General features: G+C 29.2%; 2 protein-coding genes across 3 annotated transcripts; one reads left to right on the top strand and one right to left on the bottom strand.

The window, feature by feature from the left end:
• Positions 1-42: 42 nt before the first annotated feature.
• LOC107993120 (cell growth regulator with RING finger domain protein 1) lies at positions 43-21,195 on the bottom strand. Of its 2 annotated transcripts, none has more exons than XM_017049355.3 (6): positions 20,382-21,195; positions 16,123-16,280; positions 2,606-2,777; positions 2,306-2,447; positions 2,082-2,189; positions 43-1,991 (listed from the first exon to the last, which is right to left on the bottom strand). In XM_017049355.3, the coding sequence occupies exons 1-6, from the start codon at positions 20,477-20,479 to the stop codon at positions 1,539-1,541; spliced, it is 1,131 nt and encodes a 376-aa protein (XP_016904844.1). In that variant the 5' UTR covers positions 20,480-21,195; the 3' UTR covers positions 43-1,538. The 2 variants fall into 2 exon arrangements, with proteins under 2 accessions (XP_016904844.1, XP_016904845.1); XM_017049356.3 differs by having other exon boundaries at positions 2,306-2,444; positions 20,382-21,177.
• Positions 21,196-22,202: 1,007 nt separating this feature from the next.
• LOC107993089 (acylphosphatase-1-like) lies at positions 22,203-23,272 on the top strand. Its single transcript, XM_017049294.2, has 4 exons — positions 22,203-22,432; positions 22,494-22,510; positions 22,842-22,951; positions 23,024-23,272. Exons 1-4 carry the CDS (start codon positions 22,384-22,386, stop codon positions 23,136-23,138), a joined length of 291 nt encoding a protein of 96 aa, XP_016904783.1. The 5' UTR covers positions 22,203-22,383; the 3' UTR covers positions 23,139-23,272.
• Positions 23,273-25,354: the final 2,082 nt, after the last annotated feature.

The raw sequence follows: 25,354 nt of genomic DNA, 5'->3' as shown, positions 1-25,354 counted from the left end.
TGTTTCGTTGTTAGGATACATGCATGTATGAACAATACAGCATGACAGCATGAATACGCTTTATTAAATAAATTATATACAGATTCTCACATACAGACATTGCCGCATCATCAAAACGCTATACGCACTAAATAAAATATAAATTATTCTATGAAAATCTTCGACTACAATACATTGACTTTAGAGGCCTTTACTCTTTGAATTAACATATATAGTTCCAAATACTCTCATTCTTTTGCATATTGAGATTTGCAAATATATATTTTATGTATCACAAGTAAGTAATTTCTTAAAATATCATTTTGCTAATTTTGTTGTCAAAAAACGAAATAAAAAAAATTTTATGTGAAAAATATGAAATTCTAATTATATTATAAATTCTAAATAAGAGAGTATCATCAATCTTTATGCAAGTGCCTAAAAGATATAAAAAAAATTGGTGACATACAATATATATATCAAATGTGAAATCTGAAAATGATTTCATGTTCTTTTTTGTACCACTCCAATTCCTTCTTTTATATGATGTCCTCCATTCAGGACTCTTTTACATATCTGGTTTATAATAATAGATATTAGAATTATCACAGTCTGTGTATTTATAGTTTAAACATTAATGTAAGATCCTTCTTAAATTAATTTAACAACATTATTTTTCTGTGTGATGTTCTTCTGAAAAAAGTCTCAGGAAAGTTAACTTTATCGTTGCACATGAACAGCAGAACATTATGAAAAAGAAATTTTTTTAATTCATATAAGATACAAAAAAAGATGGAAAAAGAATACTTTAAAGGCATGCATATTGGAACTAATGTTTCTATAACTACTGAATAAACCTGCATATCATATGAAATAATATCAATAACTTAATTATTAGTTATATCTCGAAAATGAATATATCTTATTTGTATTTTATATTTACAGCTTAAGTATTTATACAACGTTATGTGATAAAAATCTGAAACTTTCCTTTATGTCTCTTTTTTTTTATCAAATATTTTTTCATTTTTTTTTATTTGGACGCTTATAATTTTTCTATTTTTTTTTTTAAATTCCTCAATTGTTAAAGATTATTCAAACGCTTGATAAAAAAACTTGATCTCTAGGGCAGAGTTGAAAGATATCAAAAATTCATAAAAATAAATAATAGATATAATGATTTTTTGAAAATTATATAAATGATAAATTCAAAAAATCAAATGATAACAATTTTGATTTACTCTGCACAATTGGCGTTTTAATTAAAAAAAAAAGCTTTTATATTATTCTGTAAAAAAATCTTCCTATTTTACTTCATATAAATTAATATCTTGCCTCTTTTTTGTGTATTTCTTTCTGAGAATTAATCTTATGCAATTATCTTTTTCTTATTATTATATAAATTAAATTTGCAAGAATTAAAGAAAGAAAAATCTTTACAAAAGTATTTTTCAAAATCGATAATTCTTTCAATCAATTTCAAACAATTACTATTGTTTGTTCCGTCGTATTTTCTATACGTTGTACATTCTAAATGAAACGAGAAAATACCAACTATTCTATCGTGCAAATCCAAGAAAATCCGTGAGTCTATCATTCCAATCGTGAAGCCAGTGAGTGGGCCCATGATTTGGTTGTCTCTGTTTGCAAGGATTGATTTCTGTCTCCAAGGGCATATATTCCTCGCCCCTGATACAAAAATAACTTTTTATCGGACTTCTACACATTGGACATCGATCTAGTTTGCCAAAACAGGATGCACAGATGCAGGTATGCCTGCAAGGCAATAGAGCACGTGACAGAGGAAAGTATTGGCAAACAACGCAAAGTTGTTCTCCAGCTGTGTTCCATAGCGATCCCTCGGGATCGCCAGTACCGGAGGCAACCAATGCGCCCCTAGTCGTACTACCGTTGTTGTTACAAGGCTCTGCAAGGGCCAGAGCTGAACCTAAACCCGAAGACATATCTCCTTCGTCATAATTCGTCGAATTGCCGGTGGCTAAATATAGTTGCTAAAATAAAAATAATTATGAGATTATTTTTAAAGATAAAAGTTGCATTTTCTTTTTTATTAAATTTAAATTAAAATAGAACATGCTTACTTTAAGACAAGATAATTGTCCGTTAGCTTGCTTGAGATATTGCGCCAGAATCGAAGTGGGTAGTGTGCATACGCTATCTTTGATATGGACAACATTTACTAGAGCCACCTTTCAAAAGGAAAAGTAATAAATTAATAAAATATAACAATTATATTTAAACATTTAATGAAAAAATTAATTCCATAAAAAGATTGCAGTTTATAATGAACTTAAAAAATATCCACCGTCTCGTCCGGATGAGGATCTCCTGTATCCCTACGAGTTAGAAAGATTACTAGAGGATAGCAAAGTCTAGGTGGTGTTCCAAGCTCTAATTCTGGTGCCGGAAGAGACAATCTCAATGTTTCTTCTCCATGTGGTTGTCTACTGTATATTTTAATCAAGGAATAACGAATGATATCATCAACGATATTAATATTAATTACAATATAAATTTTTAAAATTATATATGATTAATTCAAGAATATGTATATAAGAAAAATGGAAAAGAAAAAGAAACTGATCTATATCTAAAGAAAGGATACGTTTGTGGTGGTGTGAGATACTGAGCATGGCCTTGAAGAAGAGTACCATTCAAGGACGCGTCTCTAAGGGTACTCCAAGGTTTCCAAAGTGCCAGGTGAAGTTCTCTTATACTAACTCCCCAGAGCGCTTGCAAAGAATATTCAACTTGACTCGATACTTCGCATTCAACTTCTGTAACAAAAAGACCAATAATTTTTATATAATATAATGTATAACATATATAAAGATTGATATAATAATAATACAATCAAAGGCTTAAAAATATTATTCATTACAATACATTACCACAAAGTATTAAAAAAAAAAATATGTGCAATGCTTACATTAAAGAAATAATTTTATTTTATAATTTCGTTTTTATAAGTCAAACTTCAAATTGTAGTATTTTTTTTTATCTCGACAAAGATTTATTTATTTATACTTTGAACTTGTGCATTTGAAAATAGATAATAAAATAATAATTTAGAGAAATAATATAAATGATTCATTTCTGATTCACTTCTGATTCATCGATATAGCTGATTCATAATATACGTACATAACCTATGTATAAGAAATATTTATTTTATTATAATGCAGAAAAAATACAAAACTAGATAGATAGTTTCAATTTCATGTTTACATGGTTATTGAGAATGATTATGTAACGAATCCACTTTCGATTCTTTTTACTCTCATCTGGTTTTAAAATATATCCAATAGGCCAAGATAGAGTTTTTAGGTCATGCGTGAGAGGATATTTACTCCAATTCTAATTCTTCCATACATTGTCTTTTGAAAAAGTATTTAGGAAATCAATCACCTTATTTCGTGATCATCTATTTGATCTTTAGTGTATAGTAATTGAATTACATTGAATTACATTATTTTAAAATAAACTGTAAAAAACTAACTTCTAAAACAAACTTTAATCGTTAAAAAAAAATAATTAAATCTAGATGAATACAAATTAAGGATATACTTACTTGGAGTAAAAAACTAATTATTAAAATATAACGTTGAATAAATTGAATAATTTCACAAAATAATAATGCAATTATATCACAAATGAATCATAGAATCAGAGAATATCTTTTTGAAGTTGAAAACTAAAATCAAATTATAATCTTCTAATCGTTAAAGTATTCATAAATCTTCCATTAATCTTATCTCACTTATTCATGTCTAATAAAACGATAGATAGATCGGTTTACAGAACAAATTAACGAATCGTCGTTGGTAAGAGGTAGAAAAAAATTGTATAGACAGCGTCTCGTGACGGAAAGCGACACAGGAAACGGAGAATCGTGACCCGAATCTCGTGATCTCATGTCACAGTTAAAGTAATTCGAGGTTCATGTGGGCAATCGTGGTCAAAGGTTCTCTATAATTTGTAGAGAGGCCACTGTCGAGGAGATTGCTTCGAGATCACGCGAGATTGGTGTGAACGAAAGTGAAAGCTACCAAGATGGATCGTCCAACGCGGTAATTTCCAATACGGCAAAACTATCAAATCAGCCATTCCATGGAACCACGAAATCTAATTGTTCTTGTATCGATTTCGAATCCTTTGTCCTAACGCTTCTTCCTAGATCTGTCGATCTTTTTAATTGAATCGAATACGAAAAGTTCATTTCTAAACAAATAAAATATTTTCTAACCTATTTTGGATCACGTTCCATTTCAATGTCTTAAAGATTTTTATGGCTTCCAGAATTATGTTTATATATTACATCATGTTTTATAACATTATATTTATAATTAATTTCTTAATCTTTAATCTAAATTCTTAGAAATGAGTTCTTAATAAAGCACACGCTCTTTCTTCGATTACTTAGTAACAGAAAACTACACAATTGTATAGCAAATATCGATGCTGTTACATACGGAAACGCGTGCATTTCGTGGCACGAATTAAAAAAATATTGTACAAATATTAACGTGATTATTAATAAAGAATTCGAAACTGATCTGATATATTCATGTTCGTATAAATAACAAAATGCATTTTTCTCGTGAAATCCGATCAAATATATCAAAGAACGTGGAGAGACGTAACATAAACATTTTTAATCTAGAAAGATATATATATATATATATATATATAAAACAAAAAAAATTATAAAGTTTCAATGATTCTAATGTAATGTTGTAGCTATGTAAAAATAATTCGACTTTTATTTTCAAGCTATATGATGAACTCAGAATTTCACAATTTCAAGTTAAAGCATGGCCGGTCAAGCACATCCGAAGTGGTTGGCAAAGACTTAACACGTACGCTGTCACAATGAGCGAGGACTATGTAGGTCAAGCTTCGCGAGTGATATCCTAGAAGTTCTGGATGAAACAGGGATTTGTGAACTATGGACTTTGCAAGGTGAACTGGTACATCTAGAAACATTTGAGAACCTGGAATGTTCTAGATATCCGAGGCCAATATGAATATTAATTCTAAATAAATTTTAATATCTGATTAAATTTTTAAATTTAACAAGAAATTAACAAGAATGTTCAATTGTGGTTAATTATGGTCTTTAATTATGGTCTTTCAAGATCAAATTTAATTTAAAAAACTCGAAATAATTTTCTACGTGATTGAAAAATTATCGAAATTAATCAACGATCGAATTATATTAATATCTGACTAAATTTTTAAATTTAATAGGAAATTAACAAGAATGTTCAATTATGGTTAATTATGGTCCTTAATTATGGTCTTTCAAGATCAAATTTAATTTAAAAAACTCGAAATAATTTTCTACGTGATTGAAAAATCAATTATCGAAATTAATCAACGATCGAATTATCGATTTAATTTATATCAAATACTAAAATTCGCGAACTTTTTCGATTGGAGAATGAAATCGATCGATCGATACAATATATCTAATGAATCGTATGTCTCGAATGGATCGGTGAAAGGCCAGTTAACCGACCAGATAGACTGCAATCGCGTGAGCATGTTGCACTATGTTCACCCAAAGAGCAATAAAATGAACACGTATGATCTGTTGCATTTACCGGATATTAATGAGTTCTACATTGAATAATATATTATTTTAACCGATTAAAAACTAATTTTTTTTTTTTTTGACATCGTACAATAAAACATTCCAATTTCAAGTTCCAAATATTTGATTTACAAGATTGTAATAAATTTGGCTTCGTTTCGCATAGTCATAAATTTTTCGTAATTACTTTCTTATATTTTCTATTATAATCTATTCTAATACTTTTTCTATTAATTAAAATACGAGAGAGATTCGAGTACCGTAAGTTTTTAGTGAATATAAAAAAATATTAACAAATCGAATCTAATTTAATCTTTCATTTTTATCGAAATTTTCAGTTTTTTTTTCCCACTTCGATAGATACGATCAACGCTAATGCGATTCTTAGTTTAAAAAGTTTCACTGAAATTGTTAAATTTCACGCAATCAATTGTTGTAATAAAATGTAACAAATGTAAAAAAAAAGAAAAAAGAAAAAAGAAAAAGAATAATATTCAAAACGATTCAAAGAACGGTGATATGAAACTATTCGATTATCAAATATTGCATAATCAAGCAGATTCGTTCGGTTGATTGCATTAACTGTTTGTGGAAATCGGATCATTTCGCGTGCATATATCCGTCTCGTTCGTTTACGAAACAAACACTGCATACAGTTCTAGCCGAGTGCAAACACGATTACCGTAATACACAGGAAAATTGTGAAATTATTTCTCTTTTTCACTTCACGAGTAGCGAACGATAAAAATAGAGTCGAAGATACTAAAACGATCGAATCGAAATTAAATTTTCCTCAATCAACTTGACGATAATTTATAAGTAATCTCATTCATCACTCCATTCCAATTAATTTTCATTCGTAATTTTTCGATTTCTTTTTTTTTTATCATCATTTTTCTTGCTCGCATGTGCATGCTCTTCGAATCGATATAGATCTAAACGAAAATAGTAGAACTGATTCACCGAAGTTTTCCTCAATGGATCGATTGTAAAATCGAAACGAGACTCGATACGTGACAGAACGTTCCTTTTTTCTCGACACTTCGAGAAATATAGTAGTTTCGCGTACAAACTTGCTTAAAATTGTTCCGATAAAGAGTTTTATTGCGCCACAGGTGGTTTCTTACTTCTAACCATCTCGTATCCTCTTCAATTCTCTTTGCTAACATCATCGACAGTATCTTTGCCTCTTTGTTCGTTCTCGCCAATGGGTTATTATGTACCGTGAGCAGTCTCTCGAGCTACAATCATGATTCACTTTCTTAGTTAGCTTAACTTTCTTACTTCAAGTGTTCCAAGAATGAACGCAATAAAAATGCTTTGCTCTTTTTAAAATTGCTCCCAAATTAAATGCATTCCAATAATTTTTTAACTTATTCTTTTGAACTTTTTTTTTTCTACATTTAATTTTCCGCATCATTTCGTACAACACCTTGAGAAAATCACGAAGTCGCTTGATCAAACGAATCATACGACGATAAGCTTTACATTGTACAAATTAAATACATTTCTCGCCTTGTTCATCCACTATCCATTCTACATTCTCTCTCTTATTCTTCGTTCTTATTCTTAGTAGTAAAGAAACGTCAAAATTTGCAAAGAAAATCACATATCAGAAATGATTAAATTGCAAAAGATAAGATATCTCTCCAATTCCACGAATAAAGAATGGAAATATCATGCAAATGTCACGATAAAAAGTATGCTTAGAATCGCACGAACACCCTATATTCATTTCCAGTGACCTTGATTGTTCTATTGGATTGTTGCCTGGATACCTACAGTCACGTAGGCAAGCACTTTTTGTTCCATTTTGCACGAAATACTTTACGATCGGTGAAATATTCTTTGTTCTATTTTGTTCCGATCGTGACAGGGAGGAACAAAACCGATCCAAATCGGCGATTGTTCGTTCATACGTGTAACAGTTTCTAGCCTTGAGCCTCGATGTCGAAATATTCTCGCGGAGAAGCCGGCTTCTTGATGTACTCTTGCTTACATGTAATCGTTCGTTTCAATCGCGTGTCTAGTCGCACGAAGCGATTACTTCATGAAAATGATAAATGAACTGTAATTTGTCATCGAGGAACAATAACAATAATAGTACGTTTTTCCTTTCTTTCGTTCATTTTATCTATTTATTTATGATTTTTTTTTTATTATTTTTTTAATCATCTTCATCTTTTGAAATTGAATCGCATTTTAACAAAGTGGCTTGGATTTGGATGACTTTTTGCAATGGCGGAGTTCTTTGTTTCATTATAATATCAGTATATTAAAACTGATAATTCAAGAATTTATTGTAAACGAAGTAGAATTGAATTGAAATTCATTTTATTATTTATTAATATTTGCCACGTGTTATTTGCTGTTTTATATTTTGTTATTATATCAAGATTAAGTTAGATTTTAATTAACATTCTACAAAAATTTCCTTGCAACGAAAATTAAAAAGTCCATTCAAAGGAACGAAAAAAATTGTTAATGAGAAAGAATTATTACGAATGATCATGTGATCTTTATTTTACTTTTTTTTTTCTTTTTTTTTCTAGACGATGCAAGATTTTTACAATTATTTACAAATTCCTGTATTTTACGATTAATGTTCGATGTTGAATGACGAGTAATTCATTATGTACTTTTACGAATCTATTTATTCATGCTAGATTAGAATTAAATTTTAAGACCGAAAATTTTTTTAAAAAATGATATTTATATTTGAATTAATACTTTCGAGCCGACATGACAAAAAAAAAAGAAAAAAAAACAAAAGAAAAAGATCCTCGAAAGATCTTAAGCATTTATACTTATATACCCGAAATGCTGTAAAGCTCGATGAAAACTAAAATTACTCGGCCAAGCGAATAATTTTCTATTCGTTCAAAATACCAGATCAAATATATTCTACGCTTCTTCAAATATGTACCGCGTTGAATAACGAAACTTCAAACAAATTAATCCTTGGAGTCATAAAACTAAGGTTAATATTATGAAAATTTATGACTCTCGAAACTCATTTGAATGAAAGGGACAAAAGGGAGACAAGTCGATTGTAAACGGACGGCCATAAAACGTGAAAGCTTTTATTCTCATTGTTGCTGGCCGTTTAAGTTCTTCCAGAAGTGAAGACGTTTGCACGACGATACACGCGAAAACGAACCGTAGCTACTAATTGTTTCAACCACTCGACTTCTCATTTACAATCGTGCGTCGCATTTCCCATTTTTAAAACTTGTTCCTCCGTGCAATTTACAGCTTGCATTTATAATAACAAGATTAACAACTTGGGTTTTTTTGTCCGATTTCCATTCATTCGCCGATCCTCGTTGATTTTCAAGAAACGTGACGCGAATCATCACAATGTTGACACGTTTATACTGCGATTGAATCTCTTTTATTATCGCCGATATGGTAAATAATATTTACCATGCATACAATCTATCTATGATATAATACATAAAATGTCAACATGCGTTTATTACATTTATTACACATATTATTTATCGCGACATGTCCCTTACTTCTTTTTTTTTCCACGATTCTTATTTTTATATTCTAGATTTAAGCATATAAATCTACCGCGAGACGCGTGATATATTAAAACTTGTAAAACGAGATACTCGAACTTTGATTTCTTTCAAAACCAATCTTTCCAGATAAATATAGATAAACATAAAAGATATGATGTAAATGATATCTACTTAATATGCGTAAAAAATAATTTTTTTTCATAATTCTTTATCGTAAATTAATTACGCGAGATATGTGACAATATCTATCATTGATTAAAGAAAAAAATCCATTCCCAATTTATCATCCTGTTTATCGTTCTCGCCACACAAAACCAGATGTCTAGATGATAATATTCGCGGAATATTAAAATTTTGATGAGGACACCAAATTCGATTCAACGTAGATTGCGTTAAATATTTGTACGGAATAAACGTGCAAAAAAAAAAAAAAAGACTAGGAACGAGTTGCAAAAATAGTTAGTGTACGCTTCTTATTTTACAAAGAAGAAACTCTTGCATGGAGAATCAACGGGACATGTAAGTGTAAAAAGATGCCTTGAGCAAGTTTGCATAAATTTCTCTCGTTCGCGCCATTCTGTTTGCCATTCCTTCTTTTATTTTTTATTTTTATTTTTTTGAACTTATTTTTTTATCTCTTTGACCTGTTTCACCGAATCTAACGCCTAATTTTATTTTTTATATCGATTTTAGATCTTCTCTTCATTTGCTCGTGAGATTATATCAATATTGCGCAAGCAACTCGCAAATTAATCAATATAACAAAATTACGATTTTGAGATGACTATAAATTTCAATAATTTCTTGGACGGACCAATTCAAATAATAGCAAGCAAGTATTATGAGAGACAATGTTTCGAACACCGTTATTTTAAACGACACCGTGATGACATTCCCGTTACAAAGCGTTTCCTAGATTTCCTAGATATCCTCCTGATATCCTTTTTCCTCTGTTCCCTTCATCTATTATTCGATTTGCAACGAATAAACGACTCGAAAAGAAGAGACGGATTAAACTTGCGCGTGCACAGGAATATTTACATAGCATAACTCGATATCTTAAAATAGACGGTTAACCGTGTTGCTTCGATCACCGACATCGAAATCGATTCCTCATGTGGCTGGACGTGTCGAATGGAGGAGAATCTTGAATCGACGCGATTGTAATTTAAAATTTCAAGGGCATCGTGCATAGTTTATCCTTCTACGATGAGCGATGAAAAATCTATTCAACGATTAAAAAAAATAATAATAAGCAAATCGATCTCAAAGCATTATATACGAACATTACATTGCTCGTACAAGTAGTATTCGACAAGTATTTGACACCAAGTGCATTCGCAAACAAAACTTAAGAAAACTCAAGTCGTTCAATTATTATTTATTCGATAAAACGATTAAAAGACAAACAGACGGAAAGAGCCGAGGGGAGAGAGAGAGAGAGAGAGAAAGAGAGAGAAAAAAACGAATTTATTTCGAACCGAGAATAAAACGAGAATAGTCCAATTTCTTTTCTACAACAATGCGGCCGGCTATTATACATTATGGGAACAAGAATGAAAGTAGGAGGTCCGAGTGCTCGTTCGCGAGGGTAATTGTAGTCGCCGGATTCATTTCTGTGCAATTGACCAGGAACAGTGATGATAAAAAGACTAAAAAAGGAAAAAGAAAAAAAGAAAAAAAGAAAAAAGGGAGGAAGAAAAAAAGATACCATAATGCATTCTCTCTCTCTCTCTCTCTCTCTCTCTCTCTCTCTCTCTCTCTCTCTCTCTCTCTCATTCTACTGGTATATATCGCGGCTTTTTACGTAATACAAAAGCAATGATTCGACAGGATGTTGCATTATAAGCGACGCCACGCTACAATAGTCGCACGAGTAGTAGAAAAATTTTCTGAAAGCGAGATATCCTGTTTACGCGAAGATCGTGTGTTGCTCGTGTGGGTGGGAATTGAGAAGGGAAAATGAGACGGTAAAAAAGGAAGTGGAAAATTGAGGGAAGGATGAACGTCGTTAAGGGCTTGTTAAGTTGTATTATTATTGACTTGCATGACGATTAGAAGAAGTATATTATATTTGGGTAATTAATTTGTTCTTATTTGTTCTTCTCTCTTTTTCCGAAAAAAAAATTCCTTTTGTAAAATTTCATAACATCAAATTTTTTTTTTACAGACAAGCAAAATGTTAAGACGGATTAAAATCGACGCGAAGTTTTATTTTCTGATGATTCAATTATTATTATTATTACTGTTGTTGTATTATTACGAAGACGTTTTGCCTTTGATTTGTATAATGAGTTATTGTAATGCATCTATTATTTTAACACGTAACATAACAGATTTTTCAATAATGATGAATCACGGAAAATTTTTTATTTATTGTTTTCCCACTTTAATAAGATGAAGAAGGAAAGAGAGAGAGAGAGAGAGAGAGAGAAAGAGAGAGAGAGAGAGAGAGAGAGAAAAGAAGCGAAAAATGTTCAGAATGAAAACAGGAGGAAAAGATGGCACGAAAGAAGGGGAAAACAAGAATACTTTTACGCGATGGATGTGAAATGTTATAATCATATACGGCATAGTTTTCTAATAACGATATCGTATTTGAATACGTGATATTGTAATAAAATCGTGAGTGTCACGTTCGCATGATATTAGAACTGGTTCTTAAGAATATATGCATGCATATATACAAAGATGAATAACAAATGAAGGAAAGATAGATCGTGTATTGAATTAATCAAAAAACACCTTGATAATCCTAAGATAAATTGCGAGTTCGATAACTTTTATCGTTCGATTCGTATTCGCCTCGTTCACGTTTCTAAACTAGGAGCAAACAAATAAAAATAATAATAATAAAAAAGAATAAATTTAATATTATTTTATCGATGTCGATGATTCATGAAAAATGTCCTCCAAACTTATTCTTTCTAAACTTATCAAACAATATGGGGACAAGGTTGTTTGACTCATATTAAGATTCAAGAACAAGAACAACAAGGTTTACAAGTCTATTCATAGTTAAATTTTTATATTTTTACGTGTTTTTATCATTACCATAAAAACACACAGCTAATCACAATAATCTTCGTATGCTATTTTACAAAGGGATTCGGTTAAATTCCGAAAATTTCGATTTCAATGAAAACGTCTATACATAAATCATACGAAGATTTTTAAGCGATTGATTGCTTGTAGCCCATTACCTCGTCTGAAATATTCAAGGATACAAAAAAAAAAAAAAAAAAATAAAGGAAAAAAAAACTTGCACAAGGTATATGAAAATGTTTCCGATTATTGCGACTAGCTGCATATTACCTCATCCGTGCTATTCAAGGGCGTAAAAAAGGAATGGGGGGAGAAGGAAAAAAAAAGAAAAAAAGAAGAAGAATGAAAAACAAAAGAATTTAAAATACAATTCAACAAAAGATTATAGTTTAGCAAGCAAGCAACAAGTGATTCGTCTCGCGGCATTAATTATCGATGGAGTGTTTTTTTTCGATGGAGTCCGTTTCGAAAACGATAATACATTTAACAAGCGTCTTAAAGGAGGGCTAGAGGATCTTGTCTCGAGCCCAGTCAGACAGTCAACTGTAAAAGTATTTCTCCCGTCGAAGGAATCTTGCAATCGACTCACGACGATTGCGTAACCGGTCGGCTAACCTTTCGTAACCTGGACCACAAGCTCTTCTCTCTCTCGATCCAATCGCGATTACAATGTTGCACAATGAGGCCAGGAATGCTCTCGGGTGTTCACCTACACTCAGGCAGATATTTGCACGGTAAAATGCTACCAGGCTACGTGAATGAGCTTTCGATTCTTGTTCACTTTCGCCTCGCCTTCGTCTATTATATCTCGTAACGCGCTTGTTAAGTAAGTTTTCGAACGAGTCGGTGAACTTGACACGCATAACGTCGATCAATGATCGGTCGATCCATGAGAAAAGATTCCTGAGAATTTTTGTAATACCAAGGGCATCGTTCCTCTCTGACCGATCTTTATTATCAATCGAACGGACGATTGACTCCGTTGATGGAAAATTTAAACTTTTGTTCTTTTTCTTCTTCTTCTTCTTTTTTTTTTTTTTTTTGCGAAATACAAAATTAAATTTATCTCGTACAGTTTTCGTACAGTTCCATTTTCGAAGGCGAAAAAAAAGAAAAGATCAAATGTTAATAGGAAATATTAGATAGGAAAGATACAGATATTCTGGTCTCAAGTTTGTTACGATACTCTTTGTTGAGTTTTTGATATGAAATCTCCAATAAAGTTTATTAACGATAATTTTGTTTATACGTAAAGTATTACACATTATAACGATAACCATCGACTCGAAAAAAATTTCCATATTATTCATCTATTATTCATCTATTATTCGAATAGATAAGAGGATTGAGAAACATCATTTGCCATCACGATTCTATCTTTAAACAATGTCGTTAACTGTTATCATTAGCTGTTACAACAGCATCTCGATTAATAATCTATTTTATCGTAGCACGTTAACGAAAGGAACGATTGAGAAATCCTATTTAGATAGCAATTATCAAAGATGAGAGATGTCTATATCATAATAATCGATGATGTTGTTTTATTAACGATGCCTGGATCGATTGTTTCGTCTATTGTCACGTAACTTACGTAACATTCGTTTATTCGAACATATGAATGCTGTCCTCGATGAACGAGACTGAATCTCCGCGACCGACCCTCACACTTTTACATGGTCACCTTTGTGCCTACGAGCTTGGAATTCAAAAATACTCTGCCCTTGTAACCTCCACCTCCGGAAAAATCCATCGTTTCCACGAGTTGTTCTCACGGTTCTTCGCCATTGCGAATTAACAAAAGAGAACGTACACCTTTTCCTCCGTGCAATAGATCGCGCCAAATGATACCGTGGAATAATTTGTAAAAAGATGATATCCATATTTAATAATTTCCATACAAAGTTAATTGATAATTCGCATTTCGAAGATCAGGCAAATTACCAATTTTTCAAACGACATTATCTCTTTCCGATGTACGTCCATTTCTCTGCCTATCTCCGTTGATAGGCAAAAATTTAATTCCTGATAAATTAATAATTGATTCTCAAAGACGAGTTTTGTAATTTTTCTCGATCTGATTTCTTGGAATCTTGCTAAAAAAATTTCGTCGGAAATTAATTTTGATACTTTGATACGATCAATTGTATTAATCATTGTGATTAATCGATTTTTCATTAAGAACGAAACACGTGCTCGTTATACTCGTGGCCTAGTCCGTGGCACCGTTCGAATAAAATCCAAGGCACACCCACAAGGTTAACAGAGGCAAACCCTAACAAACATGCTCGCTATCCCGTGGATATGCATGGTTTAATGAATTTATCGAAGGTCGTCGAGTGTTGAGCATAAATCATCCGTGGCATAATAAAACGTGATTACGGAGGGAGAAGATAGTTTTTACCGGCACAATTACGATGTAAGCGATATTTGCATATATATATATATATTACGCATATTTCGCTCGGTGTATTCTTTTCTATATGTATCAATCCAAATGTAAATGCAAATTATCAGTGGAAGAGACGTTGTTTCATAATGAGAATATTAAAAAATATAATGCCAGTTTTTATGAAATAGAATTAATACGCGGAGAATTGAACTGTTGCGCCAATACATTCATTTTTTAAAATGCTTTAAAAATTCGATTTGGTAATTATTTATTTTTCGAATTAAATTTTTCAGAGTTTATAAAAATTTGAAAAACGAATTAACCGTATAATAAATTATGATTACTCGAATGATGAAGAAACGCTTTATGTTTCTGCGTATAATTCCATTATAATTATTTAATACATATTTAACAGCAAAACGTAGTTTTGAATAATAAGCGGGATGCCTTTTTTAATAAAAAAAAATGAGTAAATAAATAAAAACATCACGTGAGAGAGATTCGAATCCGATATTCGGAATTAATTATTCTCCGGTTAAATGATTCACAATGACCTGGCCAAGCGGTCAAGGTAACGTTTCGTAACTTTGAGTGCCTTCACACCTGCATGTCAATTACGACAATCGACTACGAAGTGGAAGATCGTTCTTTTTCTTCTTCTTATTTTTTTCTTCTTCTTCCACTTCAACGTTGTCTGTAACCTACTTTCGACCGTACAGATCGAATCGTACACGAAGAGTGTCCTACTATTCTTTTCGAGTTAATAAACCCGGCGACAAAACTTGCGAAATATAACGCGTATTCTTGGAAAAGGGGAGAAATTTGAAAAGGATTTGTTAAAGGATAGGAATCATCGATGATAGCCGGATTCGTAAACAGGAGGGATACGACTTCTAGAGAGACGTAACAGAGTCGAAACGTAAAGGAATATTCCTTATAACGAGCCCGACGGGGTTCGAACGACGCGTGAATTTTGATCGATGATCGTTCAAACGCCAACGAATACTAATCCGTAAAATTAGACGAAACAAAGGCGAGACACGTCTATGCGTTTATACCGTCAATTGTACGAGATACGATCTCCGATCCGTTTGTCGAAGGAACGAGTTTTTCTCCCTCTCTTTCTTCCATCGGTGTTTTTAATTAGAATGTTAATAAACGAATAATGAATCATGGATGATAGAATATCTCCTCGTTCTTAAGGAGATATACAAACGATTCGAATTTCAATTGATCGGTTTTCAATTCCTTTGTAGATATATTCGATTGTTTGAATATTCAATTACCTATCCGTGTATTCTCCCGTATTTGCATATATGAGATGGGATTTTATCGAATTATTGCATATCTATTTATATGTTTTAATTATTGCGTATCCTGCGTTGGAATAGTATATCGATTTTCAATTTTCTATTTGCGTTTATGCGAAAAAAAATTGTGAACGAGGATTTTCCCCAAAATCTTGGAAAATTTTATTGGAAGAAGTGAATAGAAAGAAAGGGGAATTGAAAGGGGGGAAAAAAGAGAAATAAGGGGAATATATTTGGGGGAAAACTCACCGGTATAAGTGCTTTTGAAACTTTCGTGAAGCTTGAAGGTGAAGGGAATGTGAACCTTCATCATTTCCATTTGAGGTATACGTGGCGAATGTGTCATGACAGTTCCACTCCCTCCAAACATTAATTCATCGCCGTGAATGCGAAGTACGATCATATTTCTGCAAAAAGAAATTAGAGAAATTAATTCTTCGTTTAATCATTTTTAGTTATTTCAATTTCAATTTTAATTATTGTATAATAGATGCTTTACTTTGTCGATAAGATTAATTTTCAAATTTTTTAATTTTTCAAAATTCCCAATCTTTCAAACTAGAAAGTTTCGAAAATATATATCAATATTAATTTATAATTTTAGAAAGTTCTAATTAATATTCTTCTTTTCTTAATTGTTAATTGTCGGATGACACATTAATTTGACATGAATGAAGGAAATAATTAACGAGACAATGAAATGAAATGTACGAATTAATAATGTTAAGTAATTATTAACATTAATTATTCTAATGATATTCCCTGGTTCCGCGTAATTAACTCATAATTCACTATTTGAAGTTTGATCTATTCTCTAAAATTAACAATTAATGCTCAATTCACTCTCGACACAGGAGATTCTGTCCATGTATAAAACGAGAGTGTCCTACGTGTAGGCATGCAAAACCTGAACGCGAGACGATTCGGTGATTCGAGAAATAACAGTATACTATCTTTTTTTTCAGCAGCACGTACGAGTTAACGGTTTTGAAAATTATGTACCAATTTCTGATAAATTTCTCTCATTTTCCTTTTACTTTTTTCTTCGAAATGATATAACAGATCGAATAGATAAAATTTACGATAAAATAATTCTGAAAGAAAAGTCTATCGTTCTAACGTCGAATTCTTTTTTCTTTAAAAAAAGAAATTTATTTTCTTATTTCGAAAACTATATAAATTTTATAAAAATAATGATTTTTGATTATAAATAATTGTTGTACTAATCATGATCTAATTTTTTTTCTTTGAAAATTTGATAAAAAAGAATTTAACATAACATCTTATTTTTATAGATCTTGTCCGAATAAAAATTAACGATAAATATTTGGAAAAATTACGATCATACATCCTTCGATATTTAAAATAATCGAATCAATTACGTTATTCATGATTTGGAATGAATTAATGTGCGAATGATCGTATATGCCAATAACCTCGTGACCATGAGAACGTATATAAGCACGGTATACGCAACATCAATTGCTGTAAATTATTTCTTGGCGTATGATGGAGAAAAAAAAAATATCGAAATAATGAGACGTTCTCTATTAAAATAATTCTAAATATTTTTCAATAAACTTCTGAAAAATTGATCAATTTAGAAACACAATATTAAATGATGTAAAGATTCGTTTCAAAGAACATTTAAAATTCAAGTACAGTTTTCAAGTTATTTTAGGCGAAGCAAAGAAGTAAACCGTACAGCTTTGAAATTTCAGAACGCGGCTTTCTCTTTTCAAATAAGTGAATCGCACGTTTCATGTAAGTGTGTTAACGGTTTATTGACATAAGGCTTCTGGATTTGGGCCCGCCATTAATTCAACTAGATATTTTAGAGCTATTCCAACTGAAATTTGAGAAAGATCAACTTTCGGTTTGATTTCCGTTTCGATTTTATTTAAACTTATTTAATTTTATATTTTAATTTCATTACACAATAACCTCTTGATCTTATGTATAATTTATCAGACATTTATGTAAATTATTCATGAATTAGAACTAAAATTAGCGTTCAAACTAAATTTAATTACTGCATGCAATTCAATGAATCTATTTTTATCAAATACTAATTGTAATTCCTATCTTGATAAATCACGAGTCAAGAGATTCATAACAATTAGTAAATTAATCAAAGTAATATTAACAAAGAAAATTATCTAATAAACTTTGCACTATTGTAAATGAAAAATAATTAAATCGACAAGAATCCTACGTTTTTTTATGATAAAGATTTATTATCGGTATCGAACTATGCAACGATAAAAATTTGAGAAAATAACATTATTTATATTTTTTGAATCAACTAATATATTGTTATTCAAACATACTATAAAGATTCACAATTTTCCGGTAATTTTTTAGTTGGTCTGTTATTTCCAACAACGTATAAATAATACATTGAACAAGCAACAACGAATACCGCAAGATAATAACGGTTTGATCAACCGTCTCCAGCGAGTTGCATAATTTCTACGAAAGTACACAGAAATCATTTTCAGAAAAAAAAGTCAAATGATCGACGAAACTAGCAAATCATCGATGTTGCAATGTAATAACGCATAGATTCGAGTACGCGAATTAGAATATATTATACAATATCTAACATTCAAAGAACTTTTTAATCATAGATAAAACAAGAGTAACTTAATTAATCTTATATTACCATTCATTTAATTATTTTGAACTTTGATACGAAAATAAATGAGAAATTAATTTGCAATAATAATTTTTCGCTTTTTAAACAAAAAATATTTTCTTTCTTCATAGAAGTACATATAGAAATATATAAATATGTGAAATGTAAATTAAATATATGAATTATGCATCTGATTTGATTTTAATTTCAAAACAAATTATTAATTCTAGTTTCAAAGTAGATAAATCGTTAATTATTAATATATTCCATTTTTCATATTTTTTTCTTTAAAACATAAAAAATTATTCTTAAAATAAGTATATATAGTCTCATGATTAACAATGATACTTTTTATCTAGATCATTTATTCATCAGAATATTTTAAATCAATTATATTAAAGATGAAAATATTTGGAATTATATATTTTTAAATCTGATTACAAAAATTTTCGAAACAAAACTTTTGTTTTTGTGTTCTTCGAAAAAATATAAGAATGTACAATTTGGCAAGCAAAAATTTGTAATCAAACTTTTCATCGGTCATTAATTTTGATAATTTAATTAAATAAAATCGTTCTAATATTTCCTTCTTTTTTTTTCCCCTCGAAAATATTTAATTCAATTTATATTTTGGATAAGATTAAGCCATTTCGTATAACTTTTTATATAAGCTACTCATAAGAATGAAAATTTTCATGATTTTCTGTGTTTAAACAGCTGTTCTTAACTATTATGTCCTCTATCCTATGGCACACTTTTACTACTGCTAAACTGAAAGTGCTAATTTATCAACCATTTTTACGATCCTCTCATAATAACATTTATTCCATTGATTTTACCTTGGAATATAAGAAATGAAATTTTAACCTTAACATCTTGAATCAAATAAAAAAAAAACAGAATTTAATTTCATTATTAAAATTATTTTTTAATCAAAAACATAATATAATAAATATAAAAATTTTACTATAATAAATAAATCACAAAAGGTACATCTAACTTCTTCTTAAAACTTCTTATTAAAGTATCATATAAAATTATTAAATATATCATATAATTCTGATAAATAAATAATTTTTATTGCTGTAAATTTTTATTGTTGTGTAATGAAATATCACTGACTATCTTAAATTTTCTTTCTTTAAATTTTGAAAATTAATCAATATAATGATTTTTTAAATAAATGATCTCCCAGAAATGCTAAATATTAAAATGGACATAGGAAAAAATATGGAAAAATACTTCTTAAGATAATTATTAAGTTAGTATTCATTGATGAGAATTTAATTTATACTATCTGAGATGTTATATATTATCAAAATGATATGTAAAATGATAGGTAAAATGATATCAAATATGATAGGTAAAATGATATCAAGTATTTATCGATTTGATAACAATACTTACAATCATGTCATTCATTGTAAAAAACTTACTGTTAATTATAAAATAGTCTTTAATTGATATCTATTATAGATGATCTATTATAAAAAATATAAAAAACTTTTAAATAAGTCGATACATTTGAGATATATTAATAAATGTAGAAATAAAGGAATTGATTTTAAGAGAACAAATAAATATTTACCAATTATAAAAAAATAAAGATATATATATATATATATATAAATTTTATTTTTATAATTATACATATGTGTATGTAACTGTTTTTTTCTTGTAAAGATAATAAAATGAAAAAGAGAATGCAAACTAATGGATTCATATCAATTTTTACAAATATGTTTCTAAATAATTTTCTAAAAAAATACATGCAACGATAAATATTGTATAGCATGCTCAAATGATACATACAGTTTAGAGAAGAAAAGAAAAAGAAAAAACAACGCACAATATACGATGATATAAATACCTGATGATAAACAAGAAGACTCCGCAAAAGCATATCGAGACTGCAAGCACGAAGAAAATGTTCGACAGTTCCGCCACAGATACTAACATCGCCGTCATCGTATTATTGCCGTGTTGTTTTTCTCTACAGCACGCACACGCACGACACACCTTCCAAATTAACCTCACTTCGAATGATGCGCTGTCAAAGTCGTCACTGACGACGACAATAAATTCAGCGTTAAGCACTGCACAGAGCGTTCCGTCCTGTGACGTATGATCAGTAATATAGAAAAGAAGATAGAACGTGCTGTCAGAGCCGCATCGCGTGCGCGTACACCGACGACACAAATTTTCGTTGCGTAAATACGCCAGCCTAACCTCATCGACTGACACAGAACTGGTATTTCGCGTTTTCGTACACAGATACACGAATTATCGCGTATGTTCGATGTTCGTATCGATTCGAGCCAATGATCGACGATCTCACGTCAACAGGATAATTTTGTTAATTAAACGTCATAAATGTTTGTATTGAAACGACGTGCATTTGATCCTACGCGATTGTCTACCATAGCGCAGAATCGTATGGACGAAGTAATGCCGTATTCGAAGGGTTTTAAAGATCGACAAGACAATAGGCATACGTAGAATAAAATACGCAGCACATATTGATAACACGATAGATTGATCACCGGCTCTACGAAGGGACTTTCGTTAAATTTTGTTAGAATAATCGCATGTACAGAAAGAGAAGAATGACATAAACACAACCACCACGTCTTAGCTGTTGCCCGAGACTGAACGTAGACGCGACGGTGGGGACAACTTATACGCCTCTATACTTCGCGACTTTTTTGCTGTTATGTTCCTGCGCGCGCTTCAGAACATTGACCAATACTAGCGTCGATTCGAGACAGTAATTCCCGATATGCGAATTGAATTTTTAAATTCAAATAAAATACCAATCACGTTTTACAAATAATTTAATCTTTATAATACGCTTTTAATGAGTGAATTGATTTGTTTTAGGGATATTATAATAATAAGATAAACCATTTTATTTCTGTAATATATTAATAGATTGCATAAGACATTAATATATTAATAAATTAAAATAAATATATTATTAAATTTGATAGAAGTTTACGTATAGTTTGTTTCGAAAATAAAAGTTTTATCAAATAACCACATTATAATTAATGCCATTATAATCCGATATTCAGATCTGTATGTATAGTTCTAAAATAAAGGTACTAAAATTTTAAATGAAAAAACTAAATTTTAATAAAATAAAAAAAAACTATCAATTAACTTTTAATTTTAATTTAATATATTGTCAGTTATTGTAAATTTATTATTAAATTTCGTTTAATAATTTGTATTATTAAATAAATTTTAATTTTTTAATTTTTAAAAAAGAAATTACCGAATTCATTCCATGTCGATATCTATTGATGTCGATATGATATTGAACAACACTTAAATTTGTATTTTTCTAAAATTTTTTATTTTCTTTAATACATAATTTCAATATCCATTGAAATTTTGTCTGTTTTTAAAATTTCGAAACATTTATAATTGTTTTTTCAATTAATTTTACAATTGTATTATTTTTTTGAATAGATTTTTTATTGAATAGATCGTAACATTTATTTCCATTTAATAAACATAATATTTTTACTATTAATCAATTTGAATTTAATTTAATTTATTAAAAAATTTGAACTATTTTTATAACATTCTTATCAAATTTATTTAATATTCAAATTATATTTAATTTTTTAAAATATATAAAAAATGGTTTCTAAGGATACCGCTATTAACTAGCTAGAACAGCTGATAGAATCTTAAGTAGCGACATCTACCCAATTACGTTTCACAAATCAACATACGCACATTCAGATTTTTTTCCAAATAATGATTGAATGTTAACGAAGATATATCTTGAGATTATTGTTTTCTATTTTCTCGTTTTCATTACAACGTAATTACTGATAACATCTCAAAATATCAATATAATAATGGTACAATTAATCGGTGTTGACTTCGAAGTGTTTGGAAGAGTACAAGGTAAATGAATATTGTCTTTTAACAAAATTGTGATATTAATTTTAGATTCTCTTTTTTAAAGGTGTATTCTTTAGAAAAGTAAGTAACATGCATTAATTAACAATTAATAACTAATACAAATCACGAAGAAATAACGCAAATTTTACAATTTGATATAGAAGTGACATCTGGTAGGTGAAAAAGTTACTAACAATGAATAAATATATATATCGATATTTTAAATTGAAAATCAAGTTCATCTAATATTTTTTTGTATTTTTAATTTAAAATAAAGGATAATATTTTTTGTATTTTTAATTATAACTATAATGCTTATGCTTATGTTTGTATTTGTGAATCGGTAAATCAGTTTCCTATCGATAAAATATTCAAACTAACCTTAAATAATTTATTGTTTTTATTAATACAGTATACTCAAAAACATGGCAACGAGTTAGGTTTAAAAGGTTGGTGTATGAATACTGATAAAGGTACAGTTATAGGTCGCCTCGAAGGAGAAAAAAATAAAATAGAGGAGATGTAAGTTTAATGTTTAAAAAATTTTTTAAATATATTAATCGATTATTTTTGTTCAATATATTTGTATTATAGGAAAAATTGGTTACGATATACAGGAAGTCCGCAATCAGCTATAGATAAAGCAGAATTTCGTAATGAAAAAGAAATAAGTAAAATCTCGTTTAATAATTTTGAAATTAAAAAATAGGTTTTCATTCAAGTGAAATTATTGAATTGTTTTTTCTTTAATATTATAATTTATATAAAATTATAAAGGATATGTATATGATGTGTTAATATATACGATACAATTAAAATAAAATAAAAATATTTAATTTATTATATTTTATCCCATATTTTTTTGTATAGACATTATTTATAATCTTATTTCATAATATATATTTCCATAATTTAATATTAAAAAATATGTTATATTAAAAAATACATTATATGCATATAAAAAAAAATTAATATTCTAAAGTTCATATTCTATTATTTATTAATTTTTTCTAGTTTTTTTTTTATTTTAATATCATATTTTGATATAATTTATGATATTTATGATAACTAAATTATCACTTTATATTATTTATAACGAATCTGATATCTCTGTTCGCTATCTGAAAAAAACATTATGAAACAATATTGTTATTTCTTTACATATTATAAATGACAAGCGTACGATGAATGAATACATTTAAGGCAGCATTAACCGTTCCGTACAATTTCTACCGCTATCGGTACAAACTTCATTAGTTGTCGAGCGCGAACCGTCGCGTACGCTTCAAAACTTTCGCCTGTCGTATAGATGCAGTTGTATTTTATATTTATCTGACTATCTTATCATTATATAAAATACTTCTATTTAATTTTATTTAATTTCCAATCATCTATTAAAATAACAATTAAAATATGGAACAGTTGCAAGTGTCAAAATTAATCAATATTTAAGATAAAACAAAATGTTGAAAAATTTTAAGATTTTCATTTCATTTTATAGTCAATAAATGATCTAATTATGTAGAGGTACGTCATGTAGAAGTATGTCATGTTTAGTTAAGAGCAGCAATTCATGAATTGTAAAGTGTATTAAGAATAGACTGGTAATAACTAGATAATTGAGTGGTGGTGATAATACAATGATTGGCAAACGTGGGGAAATGTCACAATCAGCATGAAGTGTTTCAAGAAATTCTTTCAGCATACTTGGCATTTACAACAGGTAAGAATACATATACATATATTCCATAGAAACTGGTCTCGCTTTGCTTGATCAACGAGATCTTCGGATAATATTTTTTTAAAAACATAAAAACATATCGAACGCTTCAATTAATTAAATTTATGCAAATGAATTTGTAAATACTATCAAAATTCAAGGCTTATAATTTTTTAGAAATATTATCTTTATGATTGTTTTTTTCAATGTGAACGACTTATTTATGTAAACGACCTTGTACTATACATAATTTCGAATATGATAATTATAAAATGATAATTATAATATTACTATTATTTGTGTTTTATTAGAAAAAAAAGAAATTATCGATGCAATATTTAAAATGTTTTTTTATTATTTCACTTATTTCACTTTATTCTTTCACCAAAAATTAAATATATATAAAAGATTATGTGTGATCACAAAAACATTAAACATCGACAAGTACATTTATTCGTCGTTGAGTGGTAGCCTTGTGCCTCTTTGAAAACGAGTTACTTTCGTTCGTCGATTTAGATACAACCTTACTTACTATACTTTCACCTACTCGTTCGAAAAAAATTTCATTTCTAATAATTAATCGGAGTTCATTGAATCATAGCCAATGAAGTCGAATCAATAAAAAATAAGAAATCGATCTATGATGAAATAAAAAAAAAAAAGAAAAGAAAAGAAAAGAAGTATACAAAATTTCTGAATTATTCTTCGACAAACTTCAATTTGTTGTTGTATCAGTCATCGAGCAATACTTTCTTATTTTATGGAATTTAAATTTTAATGTGATCATTCATAACAACATTTTATTTTTATATCCGGCTTTTCTATTTCTTGATTCTCTTTCACGAGATTTACGATTACCTGTTGAAAACATGAGCCTCGCCAGATTACGCAAGGTATCGTACATATCATCATTGCTGGTGCATCCTCGAATTGTTGCGCATTTGCTCACGTAACAATTCTCGTACTTCAATAACATGAAATTCTTTTTATATATACTTTATTCAATTTTGATATTTTATTCAAAGCATTATATATTTTGAATTTTTCAAATTTTTGAAAATCGTTTTATCAATCTATAAATTTAGAATTTTCGTATCAAGTTTTTAATACTCGCAACTTTATATGAATGATTATTCAAGTTTTGATAACTTTATCAAAATATTTAAAAAAAAATTTAACTTTTGATTATAGCATTTAAATAAATT

The sequence above is a fragment of the Apis cerana genome, linkage group LG10 (assembly GCF_029169275.1).
Source record: "Apis cerana isolate GH-2021 linkage group LG10, AcerK_1.0, whole genome shotgun sequence".
In the NCBI taxonomy this organism is placed as follows: domain Eukaryota; kingdom Metazoa; phylum Arthropoda; class Insecta; order Hymenoptera; family Apidae; genus Apis; species Apis cerana.
This window is presented reverse-complemented; position numbering and strand designations above follow the sequence as displayed.